This window comes from Triturus cristatus, chromosome 3_2, assembly GCF_964204655.1.
Source record: "Triturus cristatus chromosome 3_2, aTriCri1.1, whole genome shotgun sequence".
In the NCBI taxonomy this organism is placed as follows: Eukaryota; Metazoa; Chordata; class Amphibia; order Caudata; family Salamandridae; genus Triturus; species Triturus cristatus.
In genome coordinates this window covers 433872327-433892608 of record NC_140584.1, presented here as the reverse complement: position 1 = coordinate 433892608, position 20282 = coordinate 433872327, and the positions used below count along the sequence as shown (strand labels likewise).

Sequence of the window (20282 nt, the reverse complement as noted above, 5' to 3'; positions counted from 1 at the left end):
GGTACAGTCTGTCTGTTCTGTATTTTGCATAGCCTACCAGCACGACCGCTTCACCAGTTCTAACGATGTCCATGTGCTTCCTATGTAGGGGACGCTGGCTATCCCAACATGCCATGGCTGCTCACACCTCTCCGCAACCCCATCACGCCGGCCCAGCTCCGCTACAACACCGCCCATGGCCGGACAAGGCGAGTGATAGAGAGGATGTTTGGCCTGCTGAAGAGCCGATTTAGGTGCCTCCACAAGACCGGCGGCGCGCTCCCATATGCCCCTGCGAAGGTCTGCAAAATCTTCATGGTCTGCTGCATGCTGCACAACATGGCAGTTGAGAAAGCTGTGCCACTCATCCTGGATCAAGATGATCAGGACCATCCACCCGTGGAGGACGAAGGGCTTGGCAATGGGGCTAGTGATGTGGAGGATGTGGAGCCGCAAGAGGACATCCGGACTCGGCTCATACGCGACTTCTTTGCTTAGTGGTGAGTACCAGTGTCTGAGTGTGCACACATTGCTCCACGTGTGGCATGTGTTGTGATGTGTGTCTCCACCTGCATGTATGGCACGTGAGTCAGAGGTGTGTGTGTGGGTGTCTCAGTGGAGTGATGGTGGCAGTGATGGTTGTATTTCCCCAGTCATAATTGTGACCTAGCATGTTGTCATCCATACATGTGTTGAGTTCATGCACATGCAAGTGGCTGTGCTTTTTGTGGCTGACTTCTTGTGTGTCTCTCATCCCCAGGTACTTGCGCATGGCGTCTGCTGGTTGCATTGTTGTGGCACTGCTATTCCTCATGGACACGTCATGGTGTGCTGACTCAGCGTTACACGCACGGACAAGTTTGGAAGTCTCCTTAGGGTAAGGGATGCATCAGGGGTGTATTGGGTGTGGCTGTTGTTCACGATGTATGCACACTGCCCCTGTCGATGTTTGGTTCCTCTGCAGCCATGTAGCATCACCATGGGACACAACATGCAGCTGTGTACACCTGAATAGATGGTCTGACTGGTTGACAGTCATCAGTGATGGGATAGTGGATTGTGATGATGGCATCAATGTGTGTAACACTGCCCTCGGACACATACGGTTTGCATTGGCTTGACATGGTGTGGGACTTCTACATCAGCGGATCAATGGTGTATGGCAGTCTCTCCGTGTGCAGCTGTGGGTGTTTAGCTGTTAGCCGACAATTGTGTGCCAGTTCCATGGCTAACACGCATTTGTGCTGCAGAAGGGGGGTGCCAGTGTTGGACCCACATATTACTCCACAAGAAGTGTTCATGTGTACTTCAAGTTGCCTCTGCAATCCCGATAACATGACTAATAAAGGTGTCCCTATGCCTCCAAGGTGCCTCTTCTCAGTCAATGCTGGTGTGTTGCCATGGTGCATCCAGCATGTCTGGCATGGTTTTCCCGGATAGTGGCTATGTGTCGATGTGTCGAGTAGCAAGATGCAAGCTGTGTGTGTGGGCTGAGACTGTGTATTGGGCATGATGTCCATGACTGTGTGGGTATTGTGACATGTGCCATCCCCATGCATCCAACGTTGGCCAGGCCCCCATTCTCTGCATCCACCGGACTCAAGCTTGCAGGACATGGTTCTGCCACCTGTCTACACATACCTGGGTGCCCCCCAGGACACTCCACATGATCCCTGACCTCTGCGCATGACTGTTGCTGTACTCAATGTGTCTGTCAGCACGGTTGTGCGGCCACCCCCTCAGCTGGTTGGGCCCATCACGGGTGTGTATGGTGCTCCATGTCTGTCTTGCCTAATACACTGTGACCCGTGTATCCTGTGCCCGACTCAGGCCCCAGGGTGTGGATGGTTGAAGTCAAAAGATAACTCAGGCATGTTTAGACTTTACAACACACATGTAAGGTAATAATGCAACCAGCAGGCATCTTCTCTTCATGGTGTGACTTTTTATTTTAGTGGGGGGGGGGGGGGGGGGTATGACATGAGGGGCTTTCAGGGAGTTTGGAATCCAAAGTTCAGTAGGGGAGTTGGTGTCCTTGCCATTGGAAATCCTCAGAGTCCATGCCACAGTCTTTGTCAACATTGGTCAGACAGTGACCAGCAAGGCCATGTGGCAGAGAATGTCTCTTGATGCTGTGATGCTGTTGCTCCAGTGGGCCAGGTGCCAGGCCAGGTGTCCTGGGAGATGGTGATGTAGCGCCGACACTCACGGTCCTTTCCGTGGACGACCCGGCCTCCTGCGGGGACCCTCAGAAGCAGGCCGTGACGATGTTTGGTATGCTCCGTCGGATGTCTCCTCCTCCTCCTGATCCCTCCCTGTGGGTGGTGATGTTCTACGCCGTCTGGCACAGGGAGGGTTGCCCATGTTGTCTGCCATCCGACGGAGTGTATTGTGAATCCCCTGGAACACCGTCACTTGCTCAGCCTGTCTGTCCTCCATCCTCCGTTGGTGTTGCAGTAGACAGGCATGTTGCTGGGCCTGCTGGGTCTTTATCTCATCGAGGGTCCCCTTGATTTCATTGAGGGTGGACACAACCTGGACCATGCCCGTGGTGTCCTGCCGGTATGTGTCCAGGATGTTACGGACATGGGAATATACCGGTTCCCCAGCCAACTGGTCAGGCTCGCGCCTCCGCCGTCCTCCACTCCCACCACCCCTGCCCACTTGCACCTGGCCTGCCCTTGTGGGCACATCGGGTCTCCGGGACCCCTGAGGGGTGGCATTGGCGTTGTCGCCTGCCTCCTCCTGGGTGCCCGGGACACCGTGTCCCTCCTGGCCAGCCTGGCTGCATTGTGGTGGTGGGGCAGGGATCCTGGGTGTCTCCTGGGATGTGGCAGGAGTGGGGGTGGTGGTTGGCACAGTTGTACCTGACGCAGGTGTTGCAGGTCGTTGGACACCAGTGGGGCCAGGTCGGTCGGGGTCGGGTTCGTCCACAGAGTGGTGAGAGGCGTCGCTGCCGGTGGCTCCGTCATCCTGCAGAGCCGTGTCCTGTGAGTCTTCCCCCCCAGTGTTGGGGGGTGAACCACGAGGTTGACCTGTGTGTGAGAGAGACAATGTTAATTTAGGTCCATGCAACATCCATGTTTCATCGGTTTCAAAGTTGGAACATTGCCTCTGGGAATTAGGATCTGTCTTGCATTCCACTCACAGTGCACTTGTGCATGGGTGTGTCCCTTGGGCACCACTTTGGTGCCTTTAACTATGTGTGGCACAGTCTTACTTGCTGCGTCAAGTGTGACTGCAGTCAGCAGTGGAGTGGGCAGGTGTGGCGAGCCGTGCATTGGCGCCTTCCGTGTTGCACTGTACGTGGGCACATGAAGTTGTTCCACACACTTCAATGATGCAGGTAGCTGTCGTTGTGCTCGTGCACAGGTTGTGACATGGCCCTGTGTTTTGCCATGGAGGAGAGGGGGGGTGCTGGCACTGGCCACCCTTGTCTACATGCACACAGTCCACCTGCTGACGAGCAGACATTCCCACACACCACAAGGCTGATTTGCTCTCCCTGTGTCTCCCTCCCTCTCTGTCCCCCTCTCCCTCCCTCTGTGTGTCAGCCTCCTCCCTCTGTCCATCTTCCTGTGTCTCCCTCCCTCTCTGTCCCCCTCTCCCTCCCTCTGTGTGTCAGCCTCCTCCCTCTGGCCGTCTCCCTGTGTCTCCCTCCCTCTCTGTCCCCCTCTCCCTCCCTCTGTGCGTCGGCCTCCTCCCTCTGTCCGTCTCCCTGTGTCTCCCTCCCTCTCTGTCCCCCTCTCCCTCCCTCTCTGTCCCCCTCTCCCTCCCTCTGTGTGTCAGCCTCCTCCCTCTGTCCGTCTCCCTGTGTCTCCCTCCCTCTCTGTCCCCCTCTCCCTCCCTCTGTGTGTCAGCCTCCTCCCTCTGTCCATCTCCCTGTGTCTCCCTCCCTCTCTGTCCCCCTCTCCCTCCCTCTGTGTGTCACCCTCTGTCACCTCAGCCCAGCTTCCTAGACACACACTTTTTCCAGTCCTTTGAATGGCCCTTGGCTTGTTGATGTGAGTTTGTTTCTGATCTCCAGGCACCCATTGGGTGTAGTGTCTGTGTGTGCGCTGCTGCTGTGGTGGTGTGTGCTGCCACTCTTTCACAGTGTTGGCTGTTCATTAGCTGCTGTCATGTGCAAAACAGTGCCTTCACCCCCATGTGTTGATGCAAGGTGTCCGCCATTTGCTTGCGAGTCTTTCCTGTGTGGGGACACACTGTTTGTCTGGCGGTGACCTGGGCCATATGGGCAGAGGGCATTGTTGTCTGCTTCTGAGTTGCACTATGTGATTTTTGGGGCCCACCCTCCCGCCATCCGGGTTACCGTGTCATGTGTTGGTGTAAAAGCAGTAAAACATTGGGCATCACATTGTACATGTTTCCAGCAGCTTAGCCATACACATATCCTTAAATTTGTTGGCCGACTCGGCCGATCAATTCGGCTGCGCACCTTGTGCCGGCAGGCCCCAACGCACTACAGCAAACCTTGCATCAATTACAAATCCAGGGCACCGCATAGCGCATCGGCCCACCGAGGTACCTGACCACAGGCATCCTCCAACTGGTCCACACAGTCCATATGTTGCGGGATAAGGCAGTAGAGGCGGGACCACCGGCAGGTCAGTCCCATCCCTGTGCCTACCCTCGGCAGTAGAGTCCAGGACCACCAGCAGGTCAGTCCCCTCTCCGCCTACCCACTGTACCGTTCTATCATGCCCCTTCTTGGGCTCCAACCAGTCCTGAACCTCCAATGCTGCGCATGCCCCCATTTTGTGTTAACTGTCAGTGCTGCGCCACAGGGCGATAAGGTTACTGGCGCACTCGCCCTCCCCCTTCCAACAAGCGCTGACTGTGCTCAGAAATAGCCCCCAGTATAGTATGGATAAATATCGCCATTCCCTTGGCGGACAAATGCACCCCGTCCTCGTGGAACAACTCACTCATTTTGGGATGCAGCAATCGATGCCTAATAGTGCCCATTGAGGATTTTGCGAAAAAAATTTCTACAGAGTGATTCAGCTTCTTTACTGACTCATTCATGGCTCTTACAGAAACCCCCCTGCCCCATGTAACTCGCGGAATTACTTCCGACCACAATATTGTTGCTTCCGGTGTGCATTGTCGAAACTTAGCCATGACTGAAAACAAAGCCTCGCGCACACCGCGCCTGCCTACGGACGCCATATCATTTCCACCGGCGTGGATAACTATTATGTCAGGTCGCGGAACAACCCCAGATCTTAACGCCCGTTCAAAATGGCCAAACATATCCTGCAATTCCAGACCCACCACCCCTAACCAATGATGTATAAACCCAGCAGCTTTTTGCGATTCCTCCAAACTGGACCCGCGAAATTGCTGCTCTGCTCTGCGAATCACGGAATGGCCACACCAACACGCTTGCACCGGGCTACTGGCATCAACTGCAAGAAAGAGAGAATTGCTATTACCCACCAAATCCTGTGGCCCCGGACACCTTCCTTCAACTATACGAGATCCGGTCTCACGTACCGCTGAAAGCATGCGGAATGCCACCGACCCACCCTTTTTATCGCGTCCGACGGTAGGCCCAGAGCTGCTGCTGTGGTGGCCGCCCCTATGCGGAAGGAATGGGACGAAAACTGGGAGGCATCCTCCCCCAGGCGGGCTAATGCTCGCCTACACACCTTAGTAAATTGATAACGCGTCATAGGTGTCCCATCCTGATGGACCAGGAACCTGAATGATGCCACCGCCGGGCGTCCCTTGAAATAATCCCGTGCCAGTGCCACCGGGCATACCGATGTATCGGGCGCTGCAAGCAGTTTTACCCAAATGCCCTTCCCCAACTGATCTGTTTTAGACCTGCGAATCCTGATATAGAGAGCCCGTGCCTCGAAATGGACATCCCTCACACTTAGGCCCCCTTCGACCATCGCTGACTGTGGTACTAACTCAGAAACACGCAAGGCCCCAAAGAACGCCAGCACGTAGGCGATGCTGAATAACTTGGTCTCATACTCCGACCGACACACCTGGTGTAAAACTCCCAAAAGTCTGCCCAACCTCTCCATGTTGATGGGGCGCCTACCGTCTGGTGCTCCCGGTGCCATACGCTCCCAACCCCTGATGGCCTTCCTTACCCTAAAGTCTTTGGTGGGATCCTGAACCCCCCGCAGCCCCGCAAAGAAGGCTATGGCGGACAATTGCCGGCGCACTAGAGACAATGACCTCCCATCTTTTTTCTGGTGCACCAGAAAAGCCAGTACCCCCTCCGGAGAGAATCTGTTTACATCCCCGTCTGAATTGAACGATGCAGTGTACACCCCCCAGGCTGTTTCGTACATATGTTTAGTCTTGGGTGCCAGTGATGCTGCAATTAGGTCTGTTGCAATGGGCACCAAGCCTCCACAACTCCTCTGGGAAGTCCGCCATCACTTCGTCCGCCTGCGGCCAGCGTGCCCTGAACTCTGCCAACTTAGATCGAGACAAAGCATCAGCCACTGCATTATCCACCCCTAGTACATGTTTGGCAGAAAAATGCATGTTATGCAATAGACACAAGTGGATGAGATACTTTAGTAAGCGCAGCACCCAAGGACATTTGGCGCTTTGATTATTTATGGCCAACACTGCAGACATACTATCAGACCAAAATATAATGCTCGCGTTAGCAATTGACGCCCCCCATATGTGCAGGGCGACAATAATGGGAAACAATTCTAGAAAAGTAACGTTGCGTGTGAGCCCAGACGCAACCCAGTCCCCAGGCCAATGCTGCATGCACCACCGGGAGCCCAACACTGCCCCAAAACCAACGCCACCCGCCGCGTCTGTGTAAAGTGCTAACTCCTTGTTGCTCAGGGAAGGTCGCTGCCATAATAGGGTTCCATTGAAATCTGCCAAAAAGGCCTGCCATGTTCTCAAGTCCCCTCTAACCTCCGCTGACAATTTGGTATGGTGGTGTTTTGCCCGTAGGCCTGACATAGCTCGCGCTATGCTTTTAGCAAAAACTCTCCCCATCGGAATAATCCTTAACGCAAAATTAAGCTGTCCCACCAAAACTTGCAGTTGATGAAGTGTAACCTTCTTGGCTGTTAAACAGGCAGATATCGCCGCCCTGAATGCCCTCACCTTCTCCTGCGGCAGCCTGCACTGCCCGGCCACAGTATCTATCTCAATCCCAAGGAAGCATAGACAGGTGGAGGGGCCCTCGGTCTTGTCGTCAGCTAAGGGGACCCCCAATGCCTCGGCCAACTGTTGGAAACCTTGCAGGGCCCTCCCTCATGCCTGGTCCCCTGGGGGACCCATGAACAAAAAATCATCAAGGTAATGCACCACATCATCCGATGACACCAAGTCCCTCACCGCCCACTCCAAGAATCTGCTGAATGTCTCAAATACTGAGCAGGCTATGGAACACCCCATGGGCATGCATAGATCTACAAAGAATTGTCCCTCGAAAGTGAAACCTAGCAAATGGGTGTCATCAGGATGAACGGGCAAGAGGCGGAAGGCTGACTGTATGTCAGACTTCGCCATCAAGGCTCCTTTGCCTAATCTCTGTAGTTTGGCCACAGTAGCATCGAAGGTAGTGTATCGGACTGCGCAGAGAACGGGATCCAACCCATCATTGACCGACATGCCCGCGGGGTAAGAAAGGTTATGAATCAGTCGGAACTTGCCCGCCTCTTTCTTAGGCACCACACCCAGCGGTGAAGATACCCAAGATGCCCCAGGTGGGGAATCAAAAGGACCACCCACTCTCCCGGCATGCACTTCCTTCATTATTTTGTCTCGAACCCACTCCTGGTGCTGCCGAACAGACAACTGATTTCTTGGAGGAACTGATGTTGGGGGGGTGTGTGAAGGGATGCGGAAGCCATCCCTGAAACCGTAGTACAACATATGTGCGTCGCGGCTATTCGTATAGCGACTGAGGAGATGTGCAAGAACATGCAGGCGGATTGGGGTGGGGAGCTTCCTCCCATCAGTTGGGGGGCAGTCGACTTTTGGGGGTTGCTTGCTCCCCGTGCTTGCCAAGCTTTTTGAAACATTTGAACTCTGGATGTCCTTGTGCACCACAGAAGGCGCAAAGGTGCTTAAACCTACATGCCGGCCCTTTGCTACACTCTTTCCTGTTATAGTGCCAGCAGGCCAGTTTCTTGTCCCCCAAGTGTTTATCGGGTCGAAAGGACTGAACCGTCCTCCCTGGTGACTTTGACATCTGGAACTCTGAGTGCCAGAGGTTGATCTCCCTCTAGTCCCAAGCTATCTCCGGCCTAACCGCCTTCATCTGCCGAAACTTAGTATCATACTGCATCCAGGCTGCGCCTGGAAACTCTGAGGCTGCCCCATGTATGAGCGACATGTACCCAAATAATTGTGGGGCCAATGAAGGAGTTTTCTCTGTAAGAATGGCCGCATAAATGGCAAACCCAGTCACCCAGTTACGCAGGGACCACTCTACCCAAACAGTCTTCGGTTTCGAATCCCCCAACTTGCCTGATCGCGGCCTACTTGGGACCACCCCCGCATTTATCAAATCAAAGATATTCACGAACTCGCCCTTGTGGATTTTCTCCCGGGTCTCAGCTGGGACATGCCATGAAATTGCTGAAGAAGGGGTCAACATTAGGGATGACGAACCGAATATCAAAGGGGACACCACGGGGGGCGATTGGCCCATACCCACCCCCACTGTTGGTGGCGCGGAGGGAGGCTGCGCCACGGCTGTGCTCCCTGAGACGGATACCTCTTTGGGCTGAGCCCACACCTGTGCAGCCACTGTCCCGATAACCCCCGGGAGAGGTACCTGCCCCGGTGGACTTGACCCTGTTGCCCCTCCTGAGACTACTGGCACCTGGGACTCCCCCCGTAACCCCGAGTAAGTGCCTGGCCACTGAGGGGGCGGCACCAGCGCCCCTCCGGCTATCACAGGAGGCTGAATAACGGCGCTCCCCGACCCTTGCACTACTACTGGTGCCCCGCCCACCTGCGACAGCGCTTTCGCTGCCGCTGGAATTGCCAAAACACTGAGCCCCCCCCGCACCCACATTCATGTCCATCGCCAGCCCTTGCGCTGCCTGGTCCACTCTGGGAGTGGCCACGCTCTGGGTAATTGACTCACCCCCAGCGGCTGATGCTGCAGGCTGCGAGCCGGTATCGACCTGTCGCCCCTCTCTATAACGAGCCGGGACCTTCCTCTGCCGCTTTGGTAACTCTTCTTGCGGCCGAGCGTCCGGTTCGCCTGCTAACTTCCGCAACGCCGCCTCCATGCCATGCCACTTCGCTGCTTCCCAGAGTTCACTCAGGGCATGGAAGTCCTCCTTTGATGCCGGTTTTTTGGCATTGGCGCGAGCGCGCTTCGGCGCCATGCTTGGACCTACTAAAAGAAAGAAAGCAACATATCATACATCAAAAGAACCCCACATGCCCCACACCGCATCCTGCGTGCTACTAAACCTGGATAAATACCAATAACCTCGTACAACTTCCAGTTCCCCCTTCATTCCCCCTTTTTTTTTTTTTTTTTTTTGGCATTGACAGCCTTCAGAGAAACCGCTCCCCCAAATGGCCCGCCAAACCCCATTAAGGCTCCCGCCAACGTGATTTTCCAAGCCAAACTGGCGCAGGCTAAGCCCATCACTCCGGCCAAATATCTAACCCTGGTTGCGGACTGGCGTCCTGCCAAAGCAGCCGGCTCTGCTGCGCTGCCTAACCAGCGCAAATTCGACATTACCTAAAATAGTGGTATAAACCATGTGCACTTGAGAATTAATCTCCGAAGATGGTACGTTGCTAGGATTTAAATCTGATAATACGACCCCCCATACCTTGCGAGGTTAACAACCTAGCTGTAGTAACGTGACATGTACACTGTATGCATATCTAATGCGTGACAGCGTGCTTCAGAATGTTATTCAGAATGTTATTAGTACTTCAGAGTGCTTACAGAAGGTACTGGAGCCTGCTGCTGCTCTTGCAGAGGAAAGTAACCATGAGCCCACTCGAAAACATTTGAGTAGCAAAAACGAGTAGGCCAATCGCCAAGGACGGCGTGAGCCATGCCCCGTTCATAGGGTTTTTTTAATTTTTTTTTAATTAAATGATATAGCGGGAACTCGACCCGAAGGTAATGGAGCGCTTTACATGGCGCCGTATTCACATTAGACATACAGGCACGGGGAGATTAAGTGCTTGAACTCACCCGCAGTTAATGGAGAGAACCCGCCCCCAAGGCAATGGAGCGCTTTACCTTAGACATTCCGGCGCGAGATTAAACATACCGGCACGGGGAGATCACGTGATTCGCCAGAAACACAGGATGTGGACACGACCTCGACGCTCGAACCTTGGTTCTCTGCACCAGAGGCGGCAGCGCACCGAGGAACCACATCGTTAACGACGCTGCTCGCACCTCGGTTCCTTGCACCGGAGGCGGCAGCTGCCTGACTTCCTCTCCCCTGATGCCAGATGCAAAGTAGATCGCCAGAGGTAACTTACCCATTCGCTACTCCAACGTACATTTGCCCTATACTACCAAAGTACACCGGGCAATGCCCTATTTACCTCAGCCTGGCCCACTGCCGGAAGTTCACAGATAAAGGGTGTTTACGCGTGCGCAGTATCTGGCCAGAAAACTTCAACGCTTGCTGCCCCCGACCTGTGGCGCTTCGTTCCAGCCTCAGGGAAGAGTAGTCCCGTTCCCAAGCGCAAGAGCAACACGCCCCGCACGCCTGCCGAGAATCCTAAGCCCCGCCGGAAAATGCCACCGGGTAACCCCCGGCCACGACAGTGATCTCGATGACCGCCGCGGCCCCAGGTATTGGAACCCTTTCTATTATTCATTTATTTATTTATTTTAAAACGTGAGGATCGAGCCCACCGAAGTATCAGTTATTTAATACCCCATGCAAACACTATGCCAGGCCTCCCCAGACCCACCGTGCCACACGCCTCGCTGCTTCAGACGTTCACGCGGCTTCCCCGGGGTCCCAGGAGACAAAGAGGAGGAGACCCCAGGGGCGCTGCCTTATATAACCGACACCTTTCAGTTTCGGTTTTTCCACCATGCCCCCCTACGTCATCGGGAGGAAGGACCATTCATCCCCACTGGTACCCCCACGGGCTTTGGTTTCATGGCACGACTAAACGCGCCCCTCCCCTAGACGAGGGGGGCGCCTGTTCAGTAGGGCCATTAACCCCTTCCCTGCTCATGACGGAACCGTTCCGTCATGAGCCACGGTTGCCGTGTGCTCATGACGGAACGGTTCCGTCATGACAATCCTGTCGGCGGCCGCTCCGCCTGCGCGGCGCTGTTTCCCCGCCTGTGCGGGGCGACAACGCAAATGGGCGGAGTCATGACGGAACCGTTCCGTCATGAGCACAGCTCAACTGTGGCTCATGACGGAGCGGCTCCGTCATGAGCACAGGCCCGCCGCGCTGCCCCCCTGCCCCCCCCAGCGCTGCAGCGGAATGTCCGCAGCAGCGAAGGGGTTAATATATTTTATTGTCTGTGTTGAAGTGCTTCACATCTTTTCAAATGTTTTTTGGAGCTAAACCAGCGAAGGACAGCGGTATTAACATGTGAATGGAGTGCTTCACTTACCGAACATCTAGTTTTCCAACACAGAGATCAAAACAAACGCATTTTATAACCCATTCCGTTGACTGGAGTGCTTTCTTCTACTTTTGCCAAAAAGCAATACAGTAACCAAATATATCACGCGAGATACGTCAAATATGTATTTAAATTTTTTTTAGCAGCCTGTATATAGTTTTATACCTGTCATCTGCTCATGCGAGCGAATTATGTGCTCGTTTTTTCAGAGGCTCTGGCGAGGTTTAAGCTCTTAGGGACAAGAAAGGGCAGGTCACTGGCACGGTTGCCTAGGTTCCCCCAGGAATTTGGTAGCTTGAAAGCACCCAAGAAGAACCTCCGATCCTCTGACCTCGCCCTCGCCGAACCCCAGCGCATCCACAGAGCAAGAACAGGTGTAAGACCTTCTCCTACGTCGCAGCCAAGACCTGGAACAAGCTGCCGCTCAACATCAGACTCGCCCCCACCCTGCACACCATCAAGAAGACCCTCAAGACCCTTTGACTGACCGGTGCTGCTATCCTCCCCCCCCCCCCCTAGAGCATTGAGACCCTCACGGGTGAGTAGCGCGCTTAAAAATCCCCTGATTGATTGATTGATTGACCTCTACACATCACCTTGCCAAAGATCTTACGATGTGCCTGATGCGACGGGGCAACTATCCTTATCCAGCTCTGCTTTCCAACTGCCTGCAAACCTGTCTGGCACTGAACGCAGCGAAAGAACCACCTGCCAGTCCAACTTAAGCCTTTCGAGCTCGTAGAGAACAGAGCGCGCAGCGACTCTATCATAATATTTATCTCCGGGACATCCAAAGGAGGCACCTGAGTCTTGGTAAACAGCAACTGCTAACAGCCATGTTCCTGCCAGCCCCCGTTTTCGCCTAAATGTTATTTTTTTTGTAAATTACATTTTATTTTTGCACCAGCTGCTGATTCTGTGAGACAGATTGAGGGATCAATTATCCCAGCGGTGGAGGAATCTAATTTTTAAATGTAATTTGCGGTAATTCTATATTCCATGAAAAAAGATGAAAATAGCTCTGGTTCTTTTCCAAGGTCTAAACTTGAAAGGCAAAGCTGTCCGGGGGGTCGGCATTCCCCTGCTGCTCCCCTGATGCTGTGAAGATTTACTCCTGCAAGCCCTGCAGCTTGCAGCACTTCCCACTTGAAGCGCTGCTATGCGCAGCTTCCTTGCAAAGCCGAGACACGCCGCCTCGTTAAGAACTAACAGATCAGCGTCATGCTGCTGTCCCTGCCGAAACAATGGAAGCAGGGTAAGTCTCCTGTCACAACAGCGTCTCTTTTGTACCCTGGAAGGTCATTCACTATTAACAATGAAATGGGCAGATGTTATTTGAGAAAAATCTAGAAGGGCAGGAGGATACCCCCTTATGTAAACTAGAAAGGGCAAGGGTTTCTAGGATCCAAGAAAAGGTGTCCAAGAAGGGTTGGGGACAGCAGGGTAACACGAGGCAGGCCAGTTTGCACCTGCACTGTCTGAGCTGCAGCCTAATAAGTGCTTATTCTCCCACCCTTGCATGTGCACGGTGAGAGTCTGGCTGAGGTCTGAGCTGTGACTAGACTAGGGCTCACTCGACTACCTCTCATCTATCTGAGAGCTTCAGTAGGGTTTGGAGCATCAGTCCGTGCTCAAACTGTGGTTCCTTAGGCCTAGCAGGCGTAGGTGGAATCTGAGCCTTTTAAAGTTCATATAGTTTCTTTTCAGATTGCCAGCCTTGATTGCTGTTCTACTTCCTACCTCCTTTCTTTGGGTTTATTTATTTAGTAGTAGTCTGTATCCCTGCATTTAAAAAACAACCACATTAATTAATTAATTAATTAATTAATTAAATGCTGCATGGCTACTCCTTATGTCACCAATTCCCATCCTAACCCTTTTGGAATAGAACCTCTGCCTTGTGCTTGTTGCCATAAGGATTGCTTGGAATTCTTGGGTTACCCCTCTTTTTGGTTTACAGGCACGCAGCATCCCGCTGCCTTGTGGCTAAGCTAGTTAGTCAGTATTATAATTATAATTTGGAAGTCTATCTCCCACATAACTTCACCCATCTCACTGTCAGGCGCTAACACAATAACACCACTTCAGGGGTCATCATGAACAACATGAAAACACTTCCCATATGGCAGCAAAACACCTCCACCAATGTATGGGTTCGGTATGCCACCTTTCCAGGGGACCCCGATGTGGCAATACCCAGGTTACCCACATGGCCCTCAGCAGCCCTTCACTCCCTTCCACCAACCTTTCTTAGGCAGAGGCTGGGGCAGAGGGGAAGAAAGAAGAAGAGGCGGACAACATCAACAGAAACAGGTCCAATGGCAGGACCAGCCGCAGCTCCAACATATGGAGCTCAAGAGCCACACGGGGACAAAAAACTGATAGTCAATCTTTCCTCAATAACTATTAGTGACGTAGAAAAGAAGGTTCTGTGCAGAGGACTGGGTTTTGTTCCTACACCTAATCAAGACCAGTTTAGAACAAATTGGGAAGTGCACAATTAAAAAAAAAAAAGACCATAGGCATTCTTTACAGGAAAACCTGACATGCTAACAGTAGACTCAGGTTTACGGAAGCCATCAACCTTCACTCCCAACTCCAGTATGGTACCAACAGAGGTTCTCACTTTCGAAAAAGCTGTATTAAAAGAAGTAAACAGCAATAAGACCAGCATAGCCTTTCAAAATGTCTCCAAGGAAGAGAATGAGGATATTCGAACTTTGGCCAATGACACCTCGATCGTAATCAAAGAGACTGACAAAGGGGGTGCAATAGTTATCATGTCATCAACTGACTATAGGAACGAGTGTCTCTGCCAACTACAAGAAACACAGTACTATAGACCATTACTGGAGGAGCCTACTCCCCGCCTTACAACACACATCAAGATCATAGTTACAGCAGCCTTGAACCAGAGATGGGTCACTAAACACGAGGCAGATTTCCTCACTACTGAAAATAGGGGTGGGCGGAATTTGCAAAATTCACTTTAGCAAACTATCACGAAAATGTTAAAAATCTCCGCAAACACATGGACATATCGCGAAGACGCAGAGGTTTTTTTGCCGCCCGTTCGCGGTATTTTCTGCGTGATCGCGGCTCACCAGCTTACCCATGCTGTTGCTCACGGGCGCGGCCATCTTGTTTTCACTTGTCTCGCGGTGCATGATCACGAGAAGAAAGACGTGATCGCGCGACGAATGACATGATCGCGCCACGAATGACGTTAATGCGGGCGCGAACTGTCGCGAGACAGCGCAAATGGCTACCAACAATCCAACATTTCGTGGAGAACGTGACCGGATCGAGAAAACTTGTCGGCGAACGCGGGGATTCAGGTAAGGCGATCACACGCACGCGAGAATGTATTTTTTTACAGCGCGAGCAAGAAAAAAATTTCCGGTAAGATGTGGATTGCGGAAATTTAGACATTTTCGCGCTCTCCGCGGAACGCGGAAATGTCAAATTATCGCAATTTCCGCGAGCGGAACGGAATTTTCGCCCAGGCCTAATTGAAAACCCCAGGTTACCCTATTTCTACACCCTCACCGAAAATACATAAAGGGACTCCACCACCACCAGGGAGACCCATAGTGTCTGGGATAGGGTCCCTCCTGGAACCTCTTTACAAATTCTCTGACCATTTTCTCAAACCCCTGGTAAAAGAAACCCCCTCTTTTATCCAAGACACAAGAGATGTTCTGAATCTCATTGAAACTAAGAACACTGAGGGCCTTCAAATGGATTGCATCGTCACTCTTGATGCAGAAGCGTTGTATACAAATATCCGGAAACAGGCGACTTTAGAAATCATAGAAGAAATTTTAAGATCAAGGCACTGGTTGTCTCAAACCGCTGTCAGTTTCATAATGGAATGTGTAGCCATAGCTCTCACTGAAAATTTCTTCCAATTCCACCAGACACAGGGGACCTCAATGGGCAGCACCTTCGCCCCTAGTTTGGCATGCCTGTACATGTCAGATTTTGAGGCTAAACATATTCTAACAAACACCAACCCCTACAAGGAGAACATAACTTTATGGCATTGATACATCGATGACATTCTCATTTTCTGGAAGGGAGGAAAAGAGAGGATCCTCCAATTTGTTGATTGGGTATATGATCTCAACCCCTATCTAAAATTCACTGCTAATACCTCAGAACAAGAGCTACCATTTTTGGACCTAATGATTAGTCTGTCATCCGACAAACTTCACACAAAAACCTTTTAAAAAACAACCAACAGTTACAGTCCCCTACTGTACAGTAGTTACCATCCCAAAGCCCTCTGGGAGATCCTACCCATTGGGCAGTTTTTGCGCATCCAACGTAATTGCAGTAGCCTAGGTGACTATGCCAACCAATCCATTGATTTAGCACAACACCTAGCCAGACGCGATTACCCCTTGAGGAATATAGGGACAGCACAAAAAAGAGCACGGAAGAACAATAGAGAATCGCTCCTAGAAGTACAGATAAATCCAGAATCCAATGATCTGACTTGTGTCACCACCTACACCCCGGATTCCAACTGGATCAAAAGGGTAGTTAAAAAGAACTGGAAAATCCTACAAATGGGCGAATTAACATTTAGCCACCCAAGATTTGCTTGTAAAAGAACCGCCAACCTCAAAGATATGTTAGTAAATGCAAGACCCAAAAGAAGGGGGACCCCTAAACAAAAACCACTCTGGGACCTACCCGCAGTGGTAGGACACTACCGGTGCGGTTAGTGTATTATTGCCCCTTGACAAGTGCAACTATATCTGTAGCACTAACAGAAACACTTACGTGGAAACAGCTTAAACATACAAACTGCAACACACGCAATTGTGTTTACCTCATTACCTGTCCCTGCCAACTAAAGTATGTACAGTACAATAACGAAATGGTCAAGTAGTACACAACAGTTAGAAGCCAAACAATAATTTGCATCCACAGTACCGAGTTTTAAAGTCCAATATGTGAGTAATGCAATTTATTTGCAATGCAGTTATTATTTTAATTTTTGGCAACGCAGTTGCTCAATACTCCTATGGTGGCACAAATATTTACACTAAATGGTGCTCAGGGTTGGGTAACGGGAAAAAAATAAGTGCTAATGAGCAATGTGAAGACGTGAGGGTAGTGGACAAGGACAGGGTGGTGTGACATGTACCCATCACATTTGCATGGTGATACTGATCCGGCTTTAACAAAGGTCAGTTGTTCCGAATATATTACATAGCTGTGCATGAACACTGTCAATAAATTACAGTTGTACTGGCTTGTAATCAGGTTTTTCTCGACGTTTCGACCCCTATAAAATTAACTAGGTGAGTCCAGCCTTAGTGTGGGGTATTCATCAGGACTATGATAGAGCACCTAGAGGCAATGGGATACTGTGCGTTAGGATAATGGTATTCTTGTCACACGGTAGTGAATGCGAAAGGAATATAGAAGGTGATTACCTAATTGGGCATCCAGCTCTTCAGATTCTTGGAAGAAGTCATCTTTGAGGGAGCAGTTCCTACGGATTTGGAGGAATTGTTCGAAAGGCAGGTTGTCACGGAGGCCTCTAGTATGATGGCTGGAGTATCTCAGTGTAGTATTCCTCTCTGCTGGTTTTCTATAGAGTGTTGTATATAGATGGTCTTTGTCTACTTTAATGGTGATATCTAGAAAATACATGGTTTTCTTATGCCAATTGATGGTAAATTTAATGTCCAAAGATCTCGTGTTCAGCCATTCAAAGAAGACTTGAAGGTCTTTTTTGTTGCCTGTCCAAATGAGCAGAACATCGTCTATGTATCAGCGCCACTCCGTCACCTTGTCTTCGAAAGGGTTAGTATGGTGAAAAACGAATTGTTCTTCAAAGTATGTAGGCATGACTACAGGAGCCGTTAAGATTAGAATAACAGAGCACCAAAGCAACATCAGGTGCAAAAAGACTAACACGAAAATGTGTGCCCATTACACAACAATGGGCCACAAAGAAACTGATTTACATTGGACCATCCTTGAGTCCCACCAATAAATACAAAAAGAAGCCCTTTTTAGAAAAGAGCAAAACTGGATCTTTAGGTTCTCGTCCCATATTACAGGATTAAATGATGGCATCCCTTGGGTGGAGCTCAATAATTAATAGTGCACTATGACCGCAGTACCCCATGAACGTCAACCTCAATAGTGTCCTGAGTTCCCTTCAACTTCTCCCGGCCGGGAGCTCTAATTACACAGCATATACTGTTACAAATTAAGATTCCCCCTGAACACCCGTCATGTTTCCCAAATGGGCTCCATCTGACAGTAATATAAATATCCAGACATGCTGTATTTGTTAATCATTTGTTACTCATACACCAGAGTTGTGATGCACCATTAATGCACCACAATCAACCATGTTATTTAATGAACACAATAATAATGCTTGCTATGTACATCAAGGAGCCAGGGACTTCACCAGGCTAGGTATCACCACTCAAAAGTTACCCAGAACTGCCCCATGTAAAATCGCGATCCCTCGACCTTCCCAATATGACCAATCATAGAATTAACGCTCTAGTCGTTCCCTATATTGACCTTATACAGGAAATACGTATAATTAACCTACCTCCGGCGCGTCTCAGTATGGGAGACAGAGCCAGGGTAGGTGAAGGGCTAGTCACCATGCCACATTTCAGAGAGTTCGATACGCGCAACTTGCATGCAATCCTCACCGGTAAGATTTTGTTTCTCTTAACCACAACCTGCTATCACTTGCTGTTTTCTCCTCTACAGGTGGTGAGTGAACTACATGCTCTGGTTGTATTCCCGTCAGCCTAAGACCTAACCATTGTGGGGTGAGTGCCTAAAACATATCCTGTAAGGACAAAAACACGGCTTTACTGTCACAAATGATGCCGCAATCTGAACTCACCCGATCTGAATTTAGAGATCGGACACTGATGATAAGATATGGTTGTGTTTCCTTGTTCTTCCTCTTATTGTAACAAATTCAGCATTGACTTTAATGATCATGTATAAAATATTCACACAACTCGGGCATCACGCATGTCTGGAGCCAACCACATAGCAGCAAAAGGCAAAAAAACTTTATTAAGAATAGTGCACATGGATCAGTGACGTGAACATGACGCACGAGCTGTCAATGCCGTTTAAAAAAAAACGCACACAATTATGTTTGTGTGTCAGAAGAACCTCTCTGTCACGTATTTTATTTCAATGTCATTTTCCCTTTTCCCACCTTGTTGCTTTTTTTCAGGTCTCCAGCAATAAAAGCCAGCCCACCATCACCACCTGGACACCGGTCACCATCAAAGACACCACATGACCATGAAAAGCACCCTCTCAGGAGCCCCTACGGACCCCTGCCCGCCCCACATCTTCCACAGAGCCGCCATCACACCCAAACTACGCTGCACCATCAATGCCACCTTCGAATCTGGCATCTTCCCTGACGACTGGAAGCAGGCTGAGGTCAAGCCCCTCCTCAAGAAACCCTTGACTGACCCGACAGACCTGAAAAACTACCAGCCCATCTCTCTCCTTCTCTTCACAGCCAATGTCACAGAGAAATTCGTCAACCCACAACTGACCACCATCATCGAAGAGAACACCATACTTGACTACTCCCAGTCCAGATTCTGCAACAACCACAGGACCGAGACCGCCCTCCTCGCCGCCACCAACGACATCCGCATGTTACTCGACCGAGGACACACCACGGCCTTCATCCTGCTAGACTTCTCCGCTGCATTCAACACCGTCTCCCACCGCACTCTTGCAACCAGACTCCACGAAGCTGGCATACAAAGACTTGCACTCGACTGGATCCGCACCTTTCTCATTGGTAGAACCCAACGGATCAGCCTCCCACCCTTCCTCTCCGAACCCACAGAGATCAACAGCAGAGTACCCCAAGGATAATCGCGGAATCCCACGCTCATCAATATCTACACGGCCCCCCTCGCCGCCATCGTCAGACAGCATGGGCTTAGAATAATATCATACGCCAACGACACCCAGCTCTTCCTCTCCCTCACAAAGAACCCCAAAGACACCAGACTCAGCTTCCAAGAAAGAATGAAAGATGTCACATCCTGGATGAGAGACAGCTGCCTAAAACTGAACTCGGAGAAGACAAAGGTCCTTGTGCTTGGGCCCTCCCCCTCCACGTGGGACAGCTCCTTTTGGCCCTCCGCCCTCAGGAACCCACCCTCCCCTACGGACCACACCCTGAACCTCAGCATCATTCTAGACTCCTCCCTCACCATGACTCACCATGTCAACGCCATTGCCTCCACCTGTTTCAACTCCCTCCGCATCCTCCGCAAGACCTTCAAGTGGTTCCCACCCAAAGCCAGAAAAACATCACCCATGCACTCATTACGAGCAGATTGGACGACGGAAACACCCTCTATGCAGAAATCAACAAATCCCTGCTGCAGAAACTCCAGACCATCCAAAACACTGCAGCCAGACTCATCCTCTGCACCCCACAACATGAGCACATGACCCAACACCTGCGAGACCTTCACTGGCTCCCTGTCGAGAAGAGAGTAACCTTAAAGCTACTCACCCACACCTACAAATCCCTCCACAACATCGGACCCAAATACCTCAACGAAAGAATCTCTTTCCAGGTACCCAAAAGAAACCTACGCCCCACAGACCTCGCCCTAGCAATGACCCCGGGCATCTGGAGAACCAGAGCCGGCGGACAAGCATTCTC

At 51.0% G+C, this 20282-nt stretch overlaps 1 protein-coding gene across 1 annotated transcript; it reads right to left on the bottom strand.

Moving 5' to 3' along the window:
- Window positions 1-1960: 1960 nt before the first annotated feature.
- Window positions 1961-10480, bottom strand: LOC146857493 (uncharacterized). Its single transcript, XM_085646825.1, has 3 exons — window positions 10236-10480; window positions 9077-9334; window positions 1961-3014 (listed from the first exon to the last, which is right to left on the bottom strand). The coding sequence occupies exons 2-3, from the start codon at window positions 9321-9323 to the stop codon at window positions 2185-2187; spliced, it is 1077 nt and encodes a 358-aa protein (XP_085502951.1). The 5' UTR covers window positions 9324-9334; window positions 10236-10480; the 3' UTR covers window positions 1961-2184.
- Window positions 10481-20282: the final 9802 nt, after the last annotated feature.